This window comes from Hypanus sabinus, chromosome 6 (assembly GCF_030144855.1).
Source record: "Hypanus sabinus isolate sHypSab1 chromosome 6, sHypSab1.hap1, whole genome shotgun sequence".
In the NCBI taxonomy this organism is placed as follows: Eukaryota; Metazoa; Chordata; class Chondrichthyes; order Myliobatiformes; family Dasyatidae; genus Hypanus; species Hypanus sabinus.
This window is the reverse complement of record NC_082711.1, coordinates 4,910,833-4,929,549: the sequence shown is the minus strand read 5'-3', so window position 1 is coordinate 4,929,549 and position 18,717 is coordinate 4,910,833. Positions and strand designations below refer to the sequence as shown.

The window sequence follows — 18,717 nt, the reverse complement described above, 5'->3', positions numbered from 1 at the left end:
TTTAAGATTGTTCAATGTCATTTCCAGTATGTAAGTATAAAGGAGAACAAAATAATTGTTACTCCAGATCCAATGCAGCACAAAAATACACAATAACGTAAGATATAGAAACAGAATTAGGCCATTCAGCCCATCAAGTCCACTCTGCCATTTTATCATAGCCAATCCCAGATCTCATTCAACCCCATTTGCCTGCTCTCTCACCATATCTCTCGATGTTCCAACCAATCATGAATCTATCAATTTCCGCTTTAAATATACCCGTGGACTTGGCCTCCACTGCAGTCTGTAGCAGAGCATTCCACAGATTCACCACCCTTTGGTTAAAAAATTCCTCCTTATTTCTGTTCCAAAAGGTCATCCCTCAATTTAGAGGCTGTACCCTTTAGTTCTGGATACCCCCACCAGAGGAAACATCCTCTGCCCATCCATCTTATCTAGTCCTTTCAACATCTGGTAGGTTTCAATGAGATCCCCACATGTTCTTCTAAATTCCAATGAGTTCAGGCCCAAAGCTGCCAAACGCTCCTCAAATGTTAACCCCTTCACTCCCAGAATCATCCTCATGAACCTCCTCTGGATTCTCTCCAATGACACCACATCCTTTCTGAGAAAAGGAGCCCAAAACTGTTGACAATGCTCCAAGTGTGGCCTGATCTGTCTTATAAAGCCTCAGCATTATCTCCCTGCTTTTATATTCTATTCCCCTTGAAATAAATGCCAACATTGCATTTGCCTTCTTTACCACAGATTCAACCTGTAAATTAACCTTCTGGGATTCCTAAGTCCCTCTGCACCTCTGATGTCTGAATTTTCTCCCCATTTAAATAATAGTCCACACTGTTGTTCCTTTTACCAAAATACATTTCCCAACACTATTACATCTGCCACATTTTTGACCATTCTTCCAATTTGTCTAAGTCCTGCTGTAATCGCATTGCTTCCTCAGCACCACCTACCCTCCACCTATCTTCGTATTATCTACAAACTTTGCCACAAAGCCATCAATTCCATTATTCAAATCATTGGCAAACAATGTGAAAAGTAGTGGTCCCGATACTGGCCTCTGAGGAACACTACTAGCCATTGGCAGCCAACCAGAAAAAGCCCCTTTTTATTCCCACTCACTGCCTCCTGCCTGTCAGCCATTCCTCCATCCATGCCAGTATCTTTCCTGTAACACCATAGGATTTTACCTTGTTAAACAGCCTCAGGTGAGGCACCTTATCAAATGCCTCCTGAAAGTCTAAGTAAATGACTCCACTGCCTTTCCTTTGTCCACCCTGCTTATTACTTCCTCGAAGAACTTGAACAGATTTGTCAGGCAGGGTTTTGCTTCACAGAAACCATGCTGACAGACAAACAGACATACTTTATTGATCTCAAGGGAAACTGGGTTTCGTTACAGCCGCACCAAGAATAGTGAAGAAATGTAGCAATATAAAACCATAAATAATTAAATAATAATATGTTAATCATGCCAAGTGGAAATAAGTCCAGGACCAGCCTATTGGCTCAGGGTGTCTGACACTCCGAGGGAGGAGTTGTAAAGTTTGATGGCCACAGGCAGGAATGACTTCCTATGACGCTCAGTGTTACATCTCGGTGGAATGAGTCTCTGGCTGAATGTACTCCTGTGCCTAACCAATACATTATGGAGTGGATGGGAGTTATTGTCCAAGATGGCATGCAACTTGGACAGCATCCTCTTTTCAGACACCACTGTCAGAGAGTCCAGTTCCACCCCCAAACATCACTGGCCTTACGAATGAGTTTGTTGATTCTGTTGGTGTCTGCTACCCTCAGCCTGCTGCCCCAACACACAACAGCAAACATGATAGCACTGGCCACCACAGACTCGTAGAACATCCTCAGCATCGTCTGGCAGATGTTAAAGGACCCCAGTCTCCTCAGGAAATAGAGACGGCTCTGACCCTTCTTGTAGACAGCCTCAGTGTTCTTTGACCAGACCATTTTATTGTCAATTCGTATCCCCAGGTATTTGTAATCCTCCACCATGTCACACTGAGCCCTTGGATGGAAACAGGGGTCACCGGTGCCTTAGCCCTCCTCAGGTCCACCATCAGCTCCTTAGTCTTTTTCACATTAAGCTGCAGATGATTCTGCTCACACCATGTGACAAAGTTTCCCACTTTGACTTATTTTATCATTAGTCTCCAAATACCCTGAAGCCTTACCCTTAATAATGGACTCCAACAATTTCCCAACCACTGAGGTTAGGCTAACTGGCCTATAATTTCCTTTCTTTTGTCTTCCTCTCTTCTGAAAGAGTGGAGTGACATTTGCAATTTTCCAGTCCTCTGGGACCATGCCAGAATCAAGTGATTCTTGAAAGATCATGACCAGTGCATCTGTTATCTCTTCAGCAACATCTCTCAGGACTCTGAACCAGGTGACTTATCCACCTTGAGAGCTTTCAGTTTGCCTGGCACTTTTTCCTTTGTAATAGCAATGGCTCTCACTCCTCCTCCCTGACACTCACTGACCTCTGGCATACAGCTGATGTCTTCCGCAGTAAAGTACTAAAGCAAAGTACTTATTCAGTTCATCTGTCATTTCTTTGTCCCCCATTACTACTTCACCAGCATCATTTTCCAGTGGTCCAATATCAACTCTCACCTCCCTTTTATTCTTTATATAACTGGACAAACTTCTAGTGTCGTGCTTTATATTATTGGCTAGTCTGCTCTCATATTTCATAAAAGCCAGGACCAACAGGCCCCGGGACAGCTTCTTCCACCAGGACAACAGACTGATCAATTCACACTGATACAATTGTATTTCTATGTTATATTGACTGTCCTGTTGTACATACAATTTATTATAAATTACTATAAATTGAACATTACACATTTAGATGGAAATGTAATGTAAATTTTTTACTCCTTATATTTATGAAGAATGTAAGAAATAACTTAAACTCAATTCTTTCGTTGGGTTTTAAAAGCTTCGCAATCCTCCAGCTTCCCGCTCACTTTTGCTACCTTATAAGCTCTTTCCTTGGCTTTTATGCAGTCCTAAACTTCCCTTGTCAGCCATGGTTGCCTATCCCTGCCATTTGAGAACTTGTTCTTTTGTCCTGTGCCTTGTAAACTATTCCCAGAAACATCAACCATCTCTGCTCTGCCGTCATCCCCACCAGTATCCTCCTCCAAACCACCTGGGCAAGCTCCTCTCTCACGCCTCTCTAATTCCCTTTATTCCATTGTGATACTGATACATCTGACTTAGGCTTCTCTCTTCATGCAAGGAACATGATAGTTAAAAACACAATAAGTACATAAGATAGCTAATATACATTGATTGTACGTCCATAAAGTGATGCCAGGCACAGGAGTGTACATAAGGTGACTCTGACAGGAAATGTTAAAGTAGTGGTGGTTGGGGGTGTGATGGGGTGGGTTAGTGGGTGAAGGTGTTGATCGGGGAAAGTAACTTTTTGAATCTGGTGGTCCTAACATGGTTGCTACGTGGCCTCCTCCCCGATGGGAGTGGGACCATGAGCAGGGTGCGATCTCATGAGAGTGAAGCTAGTGTATTAATGATATTGAACAAAGATGTACAGTTTTTACAGCAGTCTTCATTGTGGAGACTCTGCAAATATCCTCAACAATATGTCAGCTCCAGAGGCTTTTCTGATCTAAATCAAGAACCAGGCATAATGAAATAGTCGGGAGCAGTAAATTTTAAGCGTTACAAGAGCAGAAAATAAACAAGAAAAAGGAGCCAAATGAACAAAGCAGATACAAAGGAACGTGTAGTTGTGGTTGACTGGTATTCAGATGAGAGGTAACACAAATCGAGTGACAACAATTAGCCTATAAAATAGTCAGATTCCACTGGCGTGAAGCCTGACTACTGTAAACTACCATAAATACTACCGGAAAATGTACTGAACAATTATATAGATGATTATATAAAAATACACATATAACCAAGCAAGGAAATGTTAAACTACAACAAAAATAACAATTCGGCTCTCCAATCCAACAGTAACCTGGAGAAACTTGCAATATTCTCAAACACAAGTGATAAATATTACGGAACTCAAAGGTACTGATGGTGGGCAAAACACTGGGTACACATTGTCCTAACCAAAGGTTTTAATGGGAATGCTTTCAGAGATCGGGGATCCATGGGTTGAAGATTTTAAAAAACTTGTTAGATTCTGAGTGGGCACCAGAAGATTGGAAATCAGCTTGTTTCAAATGGAGGAAGAAATTAGACAGGTCAGTTTAATGCCTATTGGAAGCAGGTTTAATTTTATGGAATATCTAATAAAGTATGTTATTTTGCAGTTTTTCTATAATAAATAAGTAGTGCAAAAAAGACAGCAAAACAAGAAAAAAGTTAGTGAGGTAGTGTTCATCATCCGTTTAGAAAACTGACAGAGGAGAAACTGGAATGTTAAGTGTGTGCCTTCAGGCTCCTGTACCACCTCCCTGATGATAGCAATGAGAAGAGGGCATGTCCTGGGTATTAGGGGTCCTTAATGATAGATATTGCTTTTTACGATCCTGTGCACTGAACCTTCCATACCAGAAAGTGATGTAACCAGTTAGAAGGCTCTCTATGATACGTTTGTAAAAATATGGGAGATTCTTTAGTGACCTACCAAGTCTGATTAAACTCCTGGTCAAGTATAGCGTCTTGCTATACTTTGTTACTATGAATGTTGTCAAAATGCTAAAGTCAACAATGGAAGAGCAACTAACTAATAATTTAGGAAGGCTAAATATAATCAGAATAGTCAGAATTCAGAATAAGTCTGTGAAAGGTAAAATAATTTTTTGACAATTTTCCCCCTAAATTTTGAGAATGTAATTGGAAGAGTTTATAGAGGGGAACCTGTAGATGTAATGTATTTAGACTTCCAAAGGCATTGGATAAGGTGCCAAATTACCATCTGGTGCATATGCATCACCATGGGTTGAAACCCAGGTGTCACATAGAAACAGAAACAGGATAAATGTGTTTTTTTCAGGCTTTGTTCTCTGGAGGTGTCACACTTGCATCCAGAGTGTTCTCCTATTAGTTCCAAGACGTACTGAGACGGGAGGCTGGTCCCCATGATGTGATGGGAGGGGAGACTTCTTCTCTTTCTTCTTGAGCCCGTCACCCTTGCTGCAGCCTAGGCCACAAGAGACCTCTGTCCTGGGCCTGCTTTTCAAGTAGCCCATCTTCAGAGGGCTACTTCCTCTCCTGGGGTGAGATCTTCGGAGCTTCCGTTAGCATTTCTGCAGCTCTGGATTCTTAGGGGATGGGGTTGCTGTCCCAAAGCCCAACCCTCCTTTTGCACCCAAATTTGGTGGAGTTGTGGGGAGTCTGGACCCTGTGAAGTACTAGGAGGGGAAGGCAGTTCCTGTGACGTGCTGGGAGGGAAGGAAGAGCCACAACAGTGAGAGAGACAAGAGTGATGTTTGTTCATCTTACGCAACTATCACAGGAAACCTGTGCAGGAGAGTTTTTCAAGTGGAAATTCCTTTGCATGGGGCAGATCCACTCTTCTGACACAGGTCCAGTGGTATGGGTAGTTGTCACAACTGGAGCCTTCCGTGGTTGTTGTGGGTGACCATGATGTCTGTGCTTTGTCACACCCTTCGGTCTCTATGGTGTGTTGCAGAACCACCTTCCTGGCCACTAGATCTCATCCATCCATTCTGCCGGAGCTGGCTTTGCATGCTGGATTAGGCATTTCCCTATCTCACCGGGATAAGAGGCCTGCCAGCTGCCCTCACTGGTTTAGCCCGACTGTCGAAGTGGAGTACCGGGGTGCGGCTGCTGTTGCATACAGACAGCCACTTGGGCCACAGGTGAGAGCTGAGTGTCCGAGGGGGACCAAAGGTGAGTAAGCTGCCCCAGAATGGACATGACAAGCCCTTTCACCAGAGATGCTGGACACCCCATACACCTTGAGACAGGAGGTGAGGCAGTGTAATTTCTACTATCACCACACACTGACAGATGGGTACTGGTTTTCATTTATATCATCAGCACACACTGACAGATGGGTACTGGTTTTCATTTATACCATCACCACACACTGACAGATGGGTACTGGTGTTTATTTATATCATCACCACACACTGACAGATGGGTACTGGTTTTCATTTATACCATCAGCACACACTGACAGATGGGTACTGGTTTTCATTTATACCATCACCACACACTGACAGATGGGTACTGGTTTTCATTTATACCATCACCACACACTGACAGATGGGTACTGGTTTTCATTTATACCATCAGCACACACTGACAGATGGGTACTGGTTTCAGGTCTGGACAAGGCGGTGAAGGTGTGGCGGGTGTTTCCGTTTGCCCGGGATTCTCTTACGCCTTTAATGAGCTTCTTCGCTGCCCACACCCCCACCCACCTATGCCTGCTGAAGAGTGCATTCATCATGGCCCTTCAGAACACCGTCTCAGCCGTCCACTCCATCGTCCTGTACGACGTGAGGAAGCGGCTACGCAGAGACCATCATCCAGACCATGACCACAAGGATGAGATCACGGGTAAGACCAAGGCTGAGACAGCACAGATTGCCACAGATCTACACTGTCCTGCCACCCAGGGCAGGGACAGCACAAACATACCCCAAAATTGCCTGGACCTTTAGATAACTCTTAGCCAGTCTGAAGAGCAGGTTAACTAAGACGTTGTCTTCCCTGCCTACTGGATGAACAAAAGATGGAGAGGGTGGGGCTAAAGTGCAGCTGGAAGGCGAGGAGCAGCCTCCTCAGGTAAGGGAATAGAGGCTTTGGCCTTCAAACGTCTACATAAGCTCTTCCAGTCCGCAGACTGGGATGTCTGTGTACAACCTGAACAGCGTGCTACAGGGTGGAGTACCCTTCACCCTAGGTCCCCAGTGTGCAAGGGCAGAGCACCCTTCGTAAAGGGCTTGAGGATCTGTGTCACAGGGAAAGATTGAATAGGTTAGGACTGGAGCGTAGGAGAATGAGGGGAGATTTGATAATTATGAGGCCATAGATAGGGTAAATGAAATCAGGCTTTTTCCACTGAGGTTTGGTTAAGGGTAAAGGTGAGATATTTGAGTGGAACCTGAAGGGGACCGTCTTCACTCAGGGTGATACGAGTGTGGAATGAGCTGCCAGTGAAAGTGGTGGATGTGGGTTCGACTGTGAGATTTAAGAGAGGTTTCAATGAGTACATGGGTGGGAGAGGTGTCAATGGGCTAGGGCCTGGATGTGGGTCGATGGGCTAGTGCCCGGATGTGGGTCGAGGGACTAGGCAGCCTGTTTCTGTGCTGTAGTGCTTGATGATCTGTGGATGTATGCTCCAACTTCCATTGTTGTAAAGTACATAGGGGGAATGCCAGAGATGGCTTCTGTGGAGAGGAAGGGATATATTTAGATAGAGAGAGATATGGGTGCAAAGGGTGTGACGTCAGTGATGGGTGGGGGGGGAGAGGGGGAGAGAGAGGGGAGAGGGATATATATATAGATAGAGAGAGATATGGGTGCATAGGGTGTGACGTCAGTGATGGGTGGGGGGGGAGAGGGGGAGGGAGAGAGTGGGAGAGGGAGAGAGAGAGAGAGGAGAAAGGGAAAAAAAAACAACCCTGCCAGGGCTGATTGTAGAGGCAGGTACATTAGGGAGATTTAAGTGACCGTTAGACACATGGATGTTACAAAAATGGAGATCTATGTGGGAGGCAAGGTTTAAATCAGTCTTAGCATAGGTTAAAAGGTTGGCGGCACATTGTGGACTGAAGGGCCTATACTGTTTATGCTCTGTGTTCTATGTAGCTACCTCTGTTCCTTAACCTTCTTCATTTATTATATATTCAGTGCACTGCTGAACCAGCTGTTAACCATTTCTGTGTGTCCCAGGTTTGAGCTCTTGTCCAGATCTGAAGATATTTGCATCCATTTGCAGAGGAGGAGCGCTGAACATTTGGGACCACAAGAACCAGCTGATAAGGTGCAGAGATGCAGCATGGCAGGATCACACTGCTAGCTTTTGCAATGACATTGTAACCATAAGTGTACCCACAGCAGGCCCTGAGCTAGACACTAGAATGAGGACAGCAATCTTCCACTGGACTTACATCAATGACCAACGCGGTCTGAGGATGTGGTGGGGGCAGCCTGCTTCTGCTGCCAAATAACGTGACCACGCACCCACCGCTCTCTGTGTAAAAATCACATCTCTGACATTCCTCTATACATTGCTCCAAATACCTAAAAATGATGCCCCTCATATTAGCCATTCTGTCCTAGATAAAGTTTCCAGCTATCCACTCAATCTATGATGCTTATCATCTTGTACCCCTCTGGCAAGAACACTCATCCTCCTTTGCTCCAAAGAGAAGGTGGATGTCCCCAGGAACTGATGGAATATATCTCAGTGTTCAAAGTAAATTTATTATCAAAGTACATCACTATATACAACCCTGAGATTCATTGTCTTGAGGGCATTTACAGGAAAAAATAATTATAATAATAGAATTTAATGAAAATCTTTGCATAAAAATACAAAGACTGACAAACAACCGATGTGCAAAAGAAGACTAACTTTGCAAATCAAACTAATACTGAGAACAAGAGGTGTAAAGCGTCCTTGAAAGTGAGTCTGTAGGTTGTGGAATCAGTTCAGAGTTGAGGTTAAAGAAGTTAGCTACACCAGTTCAGGAACCTGATGGTTATAGGGTATTAACTCTTCTTGGACTGTGGGGTAGGGCAGGAGATTGCTGGGGCATTGACAGAAATCTGTGTATCCTCTCGAGCTACAGGTGAGCTAACAGAGGACTGGAGAATGGCCAGTATTATCCACTGTGATTGATAGAGTCCATAGCCATTGAATCTTGATACAGGGCTTTGACCTGAAATGTTGACATCTTATCCCCCACCAATGCTGTTCATAAATGTGTGTCTTCACCAGACCTTTTAAAGTTCCTGGTCTCTGTCATACTTACAGAATCGTTCACCTGAAAGCTGTGGCCAACAGCATCTCGTTCTGCAACAGCAGGGGGGACCTACTACTGGGCATTGAGAAGAACCTTCATCGCATGAGCAGTGATGAGTACCTGACCCAGTCCTACCTACTCCAGGTATGAATGCTGGCAGAGAGAGAGTGTGTGTGTGACTGCGCATGACTGTATGTGAATCTGCATATCTGTGTGTGTGTGTGCGTGACTGAGTAACTGGGTGATAGTTCAAAGTAAAATTTAATATCAGAGTACATACAGGTGACCACATACAACCCTGCGAGCGTATTTAGCAAATCTATAGAACCGTAACAGTAAGTGTGAAGTGGTTCATTTCGGTAGATCAAATTTGAAGACAGAATATAATATTATTATAGGACATAGAAATCTACAATGCATTACAGGATGGGTGCATAGAATGCACTGCCAGCGAAGGTGGTAGAGGCGAAGACAATAGGATCTTTTAAGAGACTCTTAGCTAGGTATATAGAGTTTAGAAAAATAGAGGGCTATGTGGTAGGGAAATTCTAGCCAGTTTCTAGAGTAGGTTACATGGTCAGCACAACATTGTGGGCCAAAGGGCCTGTAATGTGCTGTAGATTTTCTATGTTTCTAAATAGGATCAATGGACAACAAACTGTGCCAATGCAAATATAAACGAATAGCAATATGAAATAACAAGATAAAAGCCCTTACAGTGAGACCATCTGTTGTGGGGACACCAGAAATAGAATGAGTGTAGTTATCCCCTTTTGTACAAGAGCCTGATGGTTGAGGGGTAGCAACTGTTCTTGAACCTGGTGGTAACACACACAAAATGCTGGAGGAACTCAGCAGGCTAGACAGCATCTAGGAAAAGAGTACAGTCAACATTTTGGGCTAAAACCCTTTGGCAGACTGGAGAAAAAAAGCTGAGGAGTAGATTTAAAAGGTGGGGGGTGGGGATGGGAGGGGAGAGAGAACCACCAGGTGATAAGTGAAACTTGGAGCGTAGAGAATGAAGAAAAGAGCTAGGAAGCTGATTATAGAAGACCATAGAAGAAAGAAAATGGGGGAGGAGCATCAGAGGGAGATGATGGGTGGGCAGGGAGATAAGTTGAGGGAGGGAAAAAGGGATGGGAAATGGTGAGGGGGGAGGGCAGGAGACATTACTGGACATTTGACAAATTGAGGTTCATGCCATCAGTTTGGCAACTACCCAAATGGAACTTAAGGTGTTGTCCCTCCAACCTAAGTGTGGCCTTATCACGAGGAGGAGGCCATGGCTAGACATATCAGAATGGGAAGTGGAATTAAAATGGGGGGCCACTGGGAGATCCCGCTTGTTCTGATGGATGGAGCGTAGGTGCTCGGTGAAGCAGCCTCCCAATCTCCGTTGGATTTTACCGATATATAAGAGGCCACACCAGGTGCACCAAACACAATAGTTGACCCCAACAAACTCACAGGTGAAATGTTGCCTCACCTGAAATGACTGTTTATGGCCCTGGATGGTAGTGATGGAGAAGGTGTAAGGGCTTGTAAAAATGTTATCCCCTTCTCTCTCTTCTCTCTATTCTTATGCATGTCTGATCTTACCCCATCCTCTTCTCACCCTACCAGGGATAGGGTTCCTCTTGTCCACACCTACCACCTCACTGGACTCTGCATCCAGCACATAATTCTCTGAAACTTCTGCCACCTCCAATGGGATCCCACCACCAAGCTCATCTTTCTCTCCCCCCACACCCCAACTTTCTGCTTTCAGTAGGGATCATTCCATTCAACCCTCCCCACTGATCTTCCTCCTGGCACTTATCCTTGCTAGTGGAACAAGTGCTACACCTGCCCCTACTCCTCCTCCTTCACGACCATTCAGGGCCCCAGCAGTCCTTCCAGGTGAGGCGACACTTCACCTGTGAGTCCATTGGGGTCATTTACTGCCATAGTTGGGAGTTTAACATCAAAGGATATACTTTGTATCAAAAGTACAGGCAGGAAGGCATAGGCAGTGTGTGGCTCTGTTGGTAAGAGATGGAATTACATCTTTAGAAAGGGGTGACATAGGGTCAGAGAATGTTGAATCTTTGTTGGTGGAGTTAAGAAACTGAAAGGGTGAAAAAACCATTATGGGAATCATTTATAGGCCTCCAAATAGTAGCCAAAATATGGAGTTGAGATTGCAAAGGGAGCTGGAAAAGGCATATAATAAGGGTAATGTCACCATTGTAATGGGGGACTTCAAAATGCAATGTGATTGGGAAAATCAGGTTGGTGGCAGATCGGAAGAGAGGGAATTTGTTGAATGCCTATGAGATGGCTTTTTAGAGCAGCTTGTGCTTGAGATGAGAGTTGATATTGGACCACTGGAAAATTATGCTGGTGAGGTAGCAACAGGGGTCAAAGAAATGGCAGATGAACTGAATAAGTTCTTTGCATTTGTCTTTATAGTGGAAGACATTAGCAGTGTTCCAGAGGTCCATGAGTGTCACTGCTATTACAAGGAAAAAGTGGCAGGCAAACTGAAAGGCCTTCAGATGGATGTCAGGTGGGCCAGATGGACGACATCCCAGAGTCCTGAGAGAGGTTGCTGAAGAGATAATGGATGCATTGGTCATGATCTTTCAAGAATCACTGATTTTGGCATGGTTCTTAAGGTCTAGAATATTGCAAATGTCAATCCGCTCTTTAAGAAGGGAAGAAGACAAAATACAGGAAATTATAAGTCGGTTAGCCTAACTTCAGTGGTTGGGAAAGTGTTGGAGTCCATTATTAAGGATGAGGTTTTGGGGTACTTGGAGACTAATGATAAAATAAGTCTAAGTCAGCATGGTTTCTGTGAATGGAAATCTTGCCCGACAAATTTGTTAGAGTTGTTCAAGGAAGTAACAAGCAGGATGGATAACGGAGAGTTAGTGGATTTTCAGAAGGCACTTGATAAGGTGCCTCACATGATGCTACTTAACAAGATAAAATCCTATGGTGTTACAGGAAAGATACTGGCATGGATAGCGGAATGGCTGACAGGCAGGAGGCAGTGAGAGGGAATAAAGGGGCCTTTTCTGGTTGGCTGCCAGAGACTAGTGGTGTTCTTCAGGGGTCAGTATTGGGACCACTGCTTTTCACGTTGTTTGTCAGTGATTTAGATAATGGAATTGATGGGTTTGTTGCAAAGTTTGTGGATGATACGAAGATAGGTGAGGGGTAGGTTGTGCTGAGGAAGCAAAGTGATTGCAGCAGGACTTAGAAAAATTGGAAGAATGGACAAAAAAGTGGTAGATGGAATGCAGTATTGGGAAAGGTATGGTAATACATTTTGGTAAAAGGAACAATAGTGCAGACTATAATCTAAATGGGGAGAAGGTTCAAACATCAGAGAGGTAAATGGACTCGGTAGTCCTTGTTCAAGACTCCCAGAAGGTTAATTCACCGGTTGATTCAGTGGTGAAGCAGGCAAATGCAATGTTGGCATTCATTTCAAGAGGCATAGAATGCAAAAGCAAGAAGATAATGCTGAGGCTTTATAAGACACTAGTCTTGGAGTATTGTCAACAGTTTTGGGACCTATATCTCAGAAAGGATGTGTTGTCATTGGAGAGACTCCAGACGAGGTTCATGAGGATGATTCTGGGAATGAAGGGGTTAACATATGAGCAGTGTTTGGCAGCTTTGGGCCTGAACTCACTGAAATTTAGAAGAAAGCCGGGGGAGGGGGTGGGAATCTCATTGAAACCTACCAAATGTTGAAAGGACTGGATAGAGTGGATGTGGGGAGGACGTTCAGTCTGGTGGGGCTATCCAGAATTTGAGGGCACAGCCTCAAGATTGAGGGGTGACCTTTTGGAACCATAAGACATAAGAGCAGAATTATGCTCTCTGGCCCATCGAGTCTGCTCTGCCATTCAATCATGGCTGATCCTTTTTTTTAATCTCCCCCTCAACCCCATTGATACTGTGTCCAGTCAAGAACCTATCAAGCTCTGCCTTAAATACACCCAACGACCTGGTCTTCACAGCTGCATGTGGCAACAAATTCTACAAATTCACCACCCTTTGTCTGAAGAAATTTCTCCACATCTCTGTTTTGAAAGGGCGCCTCTCTATCCTGAGGCTGTACCCTCTTGTCCTAGACTCCCCCACCATGGGAAACATCCTTTCCACATCTCTACTCTTTCTAGGTATTTCAACATTCGAAAGGTTTCAATGAGATCCTCTCTCATCCTTCTGAATTCCAGTGAGTACAGACACAGAGTCATCTACGTTCCTCGTATGATAACCCTTTCATTCCTGGAATCATCCTTGTGAACCTCCTCGGTACCCTTTTCAATGCCAGCACATCTTTTCTAAGATGAGGAGCCCAAACCTGTTCACAATCCTCAAGGTGAGGCCTCACCAGTGCCTTATAAAGCCTCAGCATCACATCCCTGTACTTGTATTCTAGACCTCTTGAAATGAATGCTTACATGGCGCGTGCCTTGCTCACCACAGACTCGACCTGCAAGTTAACCTTCAGGGTGTTCTGCACAAGGACTCCCAAGTCCCTTTGCATCTCAGATTCCTGGATTTTCTCCCTGTTTAGAAAATAATCTGCACATTTATTTCTACTATCAAAGTGCATGACCATGCATTTTCCAACACTGTATTTCATTTGCCACTTTCTTGCCCATTCTCCTAATCTATCTAATTCCTTCTGCATCCTACCTGTTTTCCTCAACACTACCTGCCCCTCCACCAATCTTCCTATTATCTGCAAACTTGGCAACAAAGCCATCTACTCCATCATCCAAATCATTTATATACAGCATAAAAAGAAGTGGTTCCAACTCTGACCCCTTAAGAATACTATTAGTCATTGTCAACCAACCAGAAATGGACCCTTTTATTCCCTCTCGCTGGCCCCTGCCAATCAGCCAAAGCTCTAACCATGTTAGTAACTTTCCTGTAATGCCATGGGTTCTAACTTCGGTAAGCAGCCTCATTAGAGGCACCTTGCCAAATGCCTTCTGAAAGTCCAAATATACAACATCAACTGCATCCCCTTAATTTATCTTACTTGTAATCTCCTCTAAGAATTCCAACAGGTTTGTCAGGCAGGATTTTCCCTGAAGGAAACCATGCTGACTTTGTCCTATCTTGTCCTGTGTCACCGAGTACTACGTAACCTCAACCTTAACAATTGACTCTAACATCTTCCCAACCACTGAGGTCAGGCTAACTGGTCTATAATTGTGGCAGGCTAACAGAAGTATGGAGGATTTTTTTTATCCAGAGAGTAGTGAATCTGTGGAATGCTCTGCCACAGACCGCAATGGAAGCCAAGTCCATGGGTATATTTAAAGTGGAAGTTGATAGATTCCTGACTGGTCGGGGCGTCAAGGGATATGGTGAGATGGCAGGTGTATGTGGTTGAATGAGATCTAGGATCAGTCATGATGAAATGGCGGAGCAGACTCAATGGGCTGAATGGCCTAATTCTGCTCCTAAATGTTATTGTCTTATTGTAGTGTGAGTCCCGAGGCACATGTACCTTCTCCCCGATGGCAGTAGCGAGAAAAATCATAGCCTGGGTGGTGAGGATCTTTGATGATGGAGGCAGCTTTTCTATGGCAACGTTTCATGTAGATGTGCTCAATGGTTCGGAGGGTTTTACCCATGATGTACTGGGTCGAATCCACTATCTTTTGTTGGTTTTTCCCCTCAAAAGCATTAGATTCTCAAACCAGACACTAATGCACCCTGTCAGCACACTTTCCACCACACACCTATACAAGTTTGCCAAGGTTTTGAAGACCTTCTGAATCGCTGCAGACTCCTGAGGAAGTAGAGGCTGTGCTTTCTTCACCATATCGTTTATATAATGGGTCTAGAACAGGTCCTTTGAGATGGTGACACTCAGGAACTTAAAGTTATGGACAGTCTCCACCTTTGATCCTCCAATGATTACTGGCTCCTGGACAACTGTTTCCCACTGCTGAAATCTCCAATCAGTTCCTTGGTCTTATGGACATTCAGTGAGAGATTGTTGTTATTACATGACAAAGCCAAGTTATCAATATCCCCCCTGTATGCTGATTCATATCCATAGTTCATACAGCCCACAACAGTGGTGACATCAGCAAACTTGTATATGTTGTTGAAGATGTAATTAGCCACATGGTCAAAAGTGGAAATTGAATAGAGAAATGGGCCAAGTACACATCCTTGTGGTTCTCCTGTGCTGATGGATATTGCAGAGGAGATGTTGTCAGTGTGTGTAGATCGGAGAGATCTGAGTTTCAGTGTGTGAATCTGTGTAGTCTGGGTTTCAGTGTGTGTGAGTGTGTGTGTGTGTGTCTGTGTAGTCTGGGTTTCAGTGTATGTTTCTGTGTAGTCTGGGTTTCAGTGTGTGTGTCTGTGTAGTCTGAGTATCAGTGCATGTTTCTGTGTAGTCTGAGTATCAGTGTATGTTTCTGTGTAGTCTGGGTGTCAGTGTGTGTGTCTGTGTAGTCTGAGTATCAGTGTATGTTTCTGTGTAGTCTGGGTATCAGTGTATGTTTCTGTGTAGTCTGGGTTTCAGTGTGTGTGTCTGTGTAGTCTGAGTATCAGTGTATGTTTCTGTGTAGTCTGGGTGTCAGTGTGTGTGTCTGTGCAGTCTGAGTATCAGTGCATGTTTCTGTGCAGTCTGGGTGTCAGTGTGTGTGTCTGTGTAGTCTGGGTGTCAGTGTGTGTGTCTGTGTAGTCTGAGTATCAGTGCATGTTTCTGTGCAGTCTGGGTTTCAGTGTGCGTGTGTAGTCTAGGTGTCAGTGTGTGTGTCTGTGCAGTCTGAGTATCAGTGTATGTTTCTGTGCAGTCTGGGTTTCAGTGTATGTTTCTGTGCAGTCTGGGTGTCAGTGTGTGTGTCTGTGCAGTCTGGGTTTCAGTGTGTGTGTCTGTGTAGTCTGGGTGTCAGTGTGTGTGTCTGTGCAGTCTGTGTGTCAGTGTGTGTGTCTGTGTAGTCTGTGTGTCAGTGTGTGTGTCTGTGCAGTCTGGGTTTCAGTGTGTGTGTCTGTGTAGTCTGAGTATCAGTGTATGTTTCTGTGCAGTCTGAGTATCAGTGTATGTTTCTGTGCAGTCTGGGTATCAGTGTATGTTTCTGTGCAGTCTGAGTATCAGTGTATGTTTCTGTGCAGTCTGGGTTTCAGTGTATGTTTCTGTGCAGTCTGGGTGTCAGTGTGTGTGTCTGTGCAGTCTGGGTTTCAGTGTGTGTGTCTGTGTAGTCTGGGTGTCAGTGTGTGTGTCTGTGCAGTCTGTGTGTCAGTGTGTGTGTCTGTGTAGTCTGTGTGTCAGTGTGTGTGTCTGTGCAGTCTGGGTTTCAGTGTGTGTGTCTGTGTAGTCTGGGTTTCAGTGTGTGTGTGTAGTCTGGGTTTCAGTGCATGTTTCTGTGCAGTCTGAGTATCAGTGTGTGTGTATGTGCAGTCTGGGTTTCAGTGTGTGTGTCTGTGTAGTCTGGGTTTCAGTGTGTGTGTGTAGTCTGGGTTTCAGTGTATGTTTCTGTGCAGTCTGAGTATCAGTGCATGTTTCTGTGCAGTCTGGGTGTCAGTGTGTGTGTCTGTGTAGTCTGGGTGTCAGTGTGTGTGTCTGTGTAGTCTGAGTATCAGTGCATGTTTCTGTGCAGTCTGGGTTTCAGTGTGTGTGTCTGTGTAGTCTGGGTGTCAGTGTGTGTGTCTGTGCAGTCTGGGTGTCAGTGTGTGTGTCTGTGCAGTCTGGGTTTCAGTGTATGTTTCTGTGCAGTCTGAGTATCAGTGTGTGTGTCTGTGTAGTCTGGGTTTCAGTGTGTGTGTGTGTAGTCTGGGTATCAGTGTGTGTGTCTGTGCAGTCTGGGTTTCAGTGTATGTTTCTGTGCAGTCTGAGTATCAGTGTGTGTGTCTGTGTAGTCTGGGTTTCAGTGTGTGTGTGTGTAGTCTGGGTATCAGTGTGTGTGTCTGTGCAGTCTGGGTTTCAGTGTATGTTTCTGTGCAGTCTGAGTATCAGTGTGTGTGTCTGTGTAGTCTGGGTTTCAGTGTGTGTGTCTGTGCTGTCTGGGTTTCAGTGTGTGTGTCTGTGCAGTCTGGGTTTCAGTGTGTGTGTCTGTGTAGTCTGGGTTTCAGTGTATGTTTCTGTGTAGTCTGAGTATCAGTGCATGTTTCTGTGCAGTCTGGGTTTCAGTGTATGTTTCTGTGTAGTCTGAGTATCAGTGCATGTTTCTGTGTAGTCTGGGTGTCAGTGTGTGTGTCTGTGCAGTCTGGGTTTCAGTGTATGTTTCTGTGCAGTCTGGGTTTCAGTGTGTGTGTCTGTGTAGTCTGGGTCTGGGTTTCAGTGTATGTTTCTGTGCAGTCTGGGTTTCAGTGTGTGTGTCTGTGCAGTCTGGGTTTCAGTGTGTGTGTCTGTGTAGTCTGAGTATCAGTGCATGTTTCTGTGTAGTCTGGGTTTCAGTGTATGTTTCTGTGTAGTCTGGGTTTCAGTGTATGTTTCTGTGCAGTCTGAGTATCAGTGTATGTTTCTGTGTAGTCTGGGTTTCAGTGTATGTGTCTGTGTAGTCTGGGTTTCAGTGTATGTTTCTGTGCAGTCTGGGTTTCAGTGTGTGTGTCTGTGTAGTCTGGGTTTCAGTGTATGTTTCTGTGCAGTCTGAGTATCAGTGTATGTTTCTGTGCAGTCTGGGTTTCAGTGTGCGTGTGTAGTCTGAGTATCAGTGCATGTTTCTGTGCAGTCTGTGTTTCAGTGTGCGTGTGTAGTCTGAGTATCAGTGCATGTTTCTGTGCAGTCTGGGTTTCAGTGTGCGTGTGTAGTCTGGGTGTCAGTGTGTGTGTCTGTGTAGTCTGGGTATCAGTGTATGTTTCTGTGTAGTCTGAGTATCAGTGTGTGTGTCTGTGTAGTCTGGGTTTCAGTGTATGTGTCTGTGTAGTCTGGGTTTCAGTGTGTGTGTCTGTGTAGTCTGGGTTTCAGTGTGCGTGTGTAGTCTGGGTGTCAGTGTGTGCATCTGTGTAGTCTGGGTTTCAGTGTATGTTTCTGTGCAGTCTGGGTTTCAGTGTGTGTGTCTGTGTAGTCTGGGTTTCAGTGTGTGTGTCTGTGTAGTCTGGGTTTCAGTGTGTGTGTGTGTGTAGTCTGGGTATCAGTGCATGTTTCTGTGTAGTCTGAGTATCAGTGTATGTTTCTGTGTAGTCTGGGTGTCAGTGTGTGTGTCTGTGTAGTCTGAGTATCAGTGTATGTTTCTGTGTAGTCTGGGTATCAGTGTATGTTTCTGTGTAGTCTGGGTTTCAGTGTGTGTGTCTGTGTAGTCTGAGTATCAGTGTATGTTTCTGTGTAGTCTGGGTGTCAGTGTGTGTGTCTGTGCAGTCTGAGTATCAGTGCATGTTTCTGTGCAGTCTGGGTGTCAGTGTGTGTGTCTGTGTAGTCTGGGTGTCAGTGTGTGTGTCTGTGTAGTCTGAGTATCAGTGCATGTTTCTGTGCAGTCTGGGTTTCAGTGTGCGTGTGTAGTCTAGGTGTCAGTGTGTGTGTCTGTGCAGTCTGAGTATCAGTGTATGTTTCTGTGCAGTCTGGGTTTCAGTGTATGTTTCTGTGCAGTCTGGGTGTCAGTGTGTGTGTCTGTGTAGTCTGGGTATCAGTGTATGTTTCTGTGTAGTCTGGGTTTCAGTGTGTGTGTCTGTGTAGTCTGGGTTTCAGTGTATGTTTCTGTGCAGTCTGGGTTTCAGTGTGTGTGTCTGTGTAGTCTGAGTATCAGTGTGTGTGTGTGTAGTCTGGGTGTCAGTGTGTGTGTCTGTGTAGTCT

General features: G+C 44.8%; 1 protein-coding gene across 6 annotated transcripts in view; it reads left to right on the top strand.

The window, feature by feature from the left end:
- The window catches only part of wdr97 (WD repeat domain 97), a 191,535-nt gene that overhangs the window by 43,566 nt on the left and 129,252 nt on the right, over positions 1–18,717 (top strand). For all 6 annotated transcript variants that reach the window (XM_059971585.1, XM_059971581.1, XM_059971583.1 and 3 more), the window contains 3 exons: positions 6,304–6,540; positions 7,879–7,969; positions 8,966–9,098. In XM_059971585.1, coding sequence (XP_059827568.1) covers positions 6,304–6,540; positions 7,879–7,969; positions 8,966–9,098 — 461 coding nt within the window. The remainder of the gene's footprint in view (positions 1–6,303; positions 6,541–7,878; positions 7,970–8,965; positions 9,099–18,717) is intronic.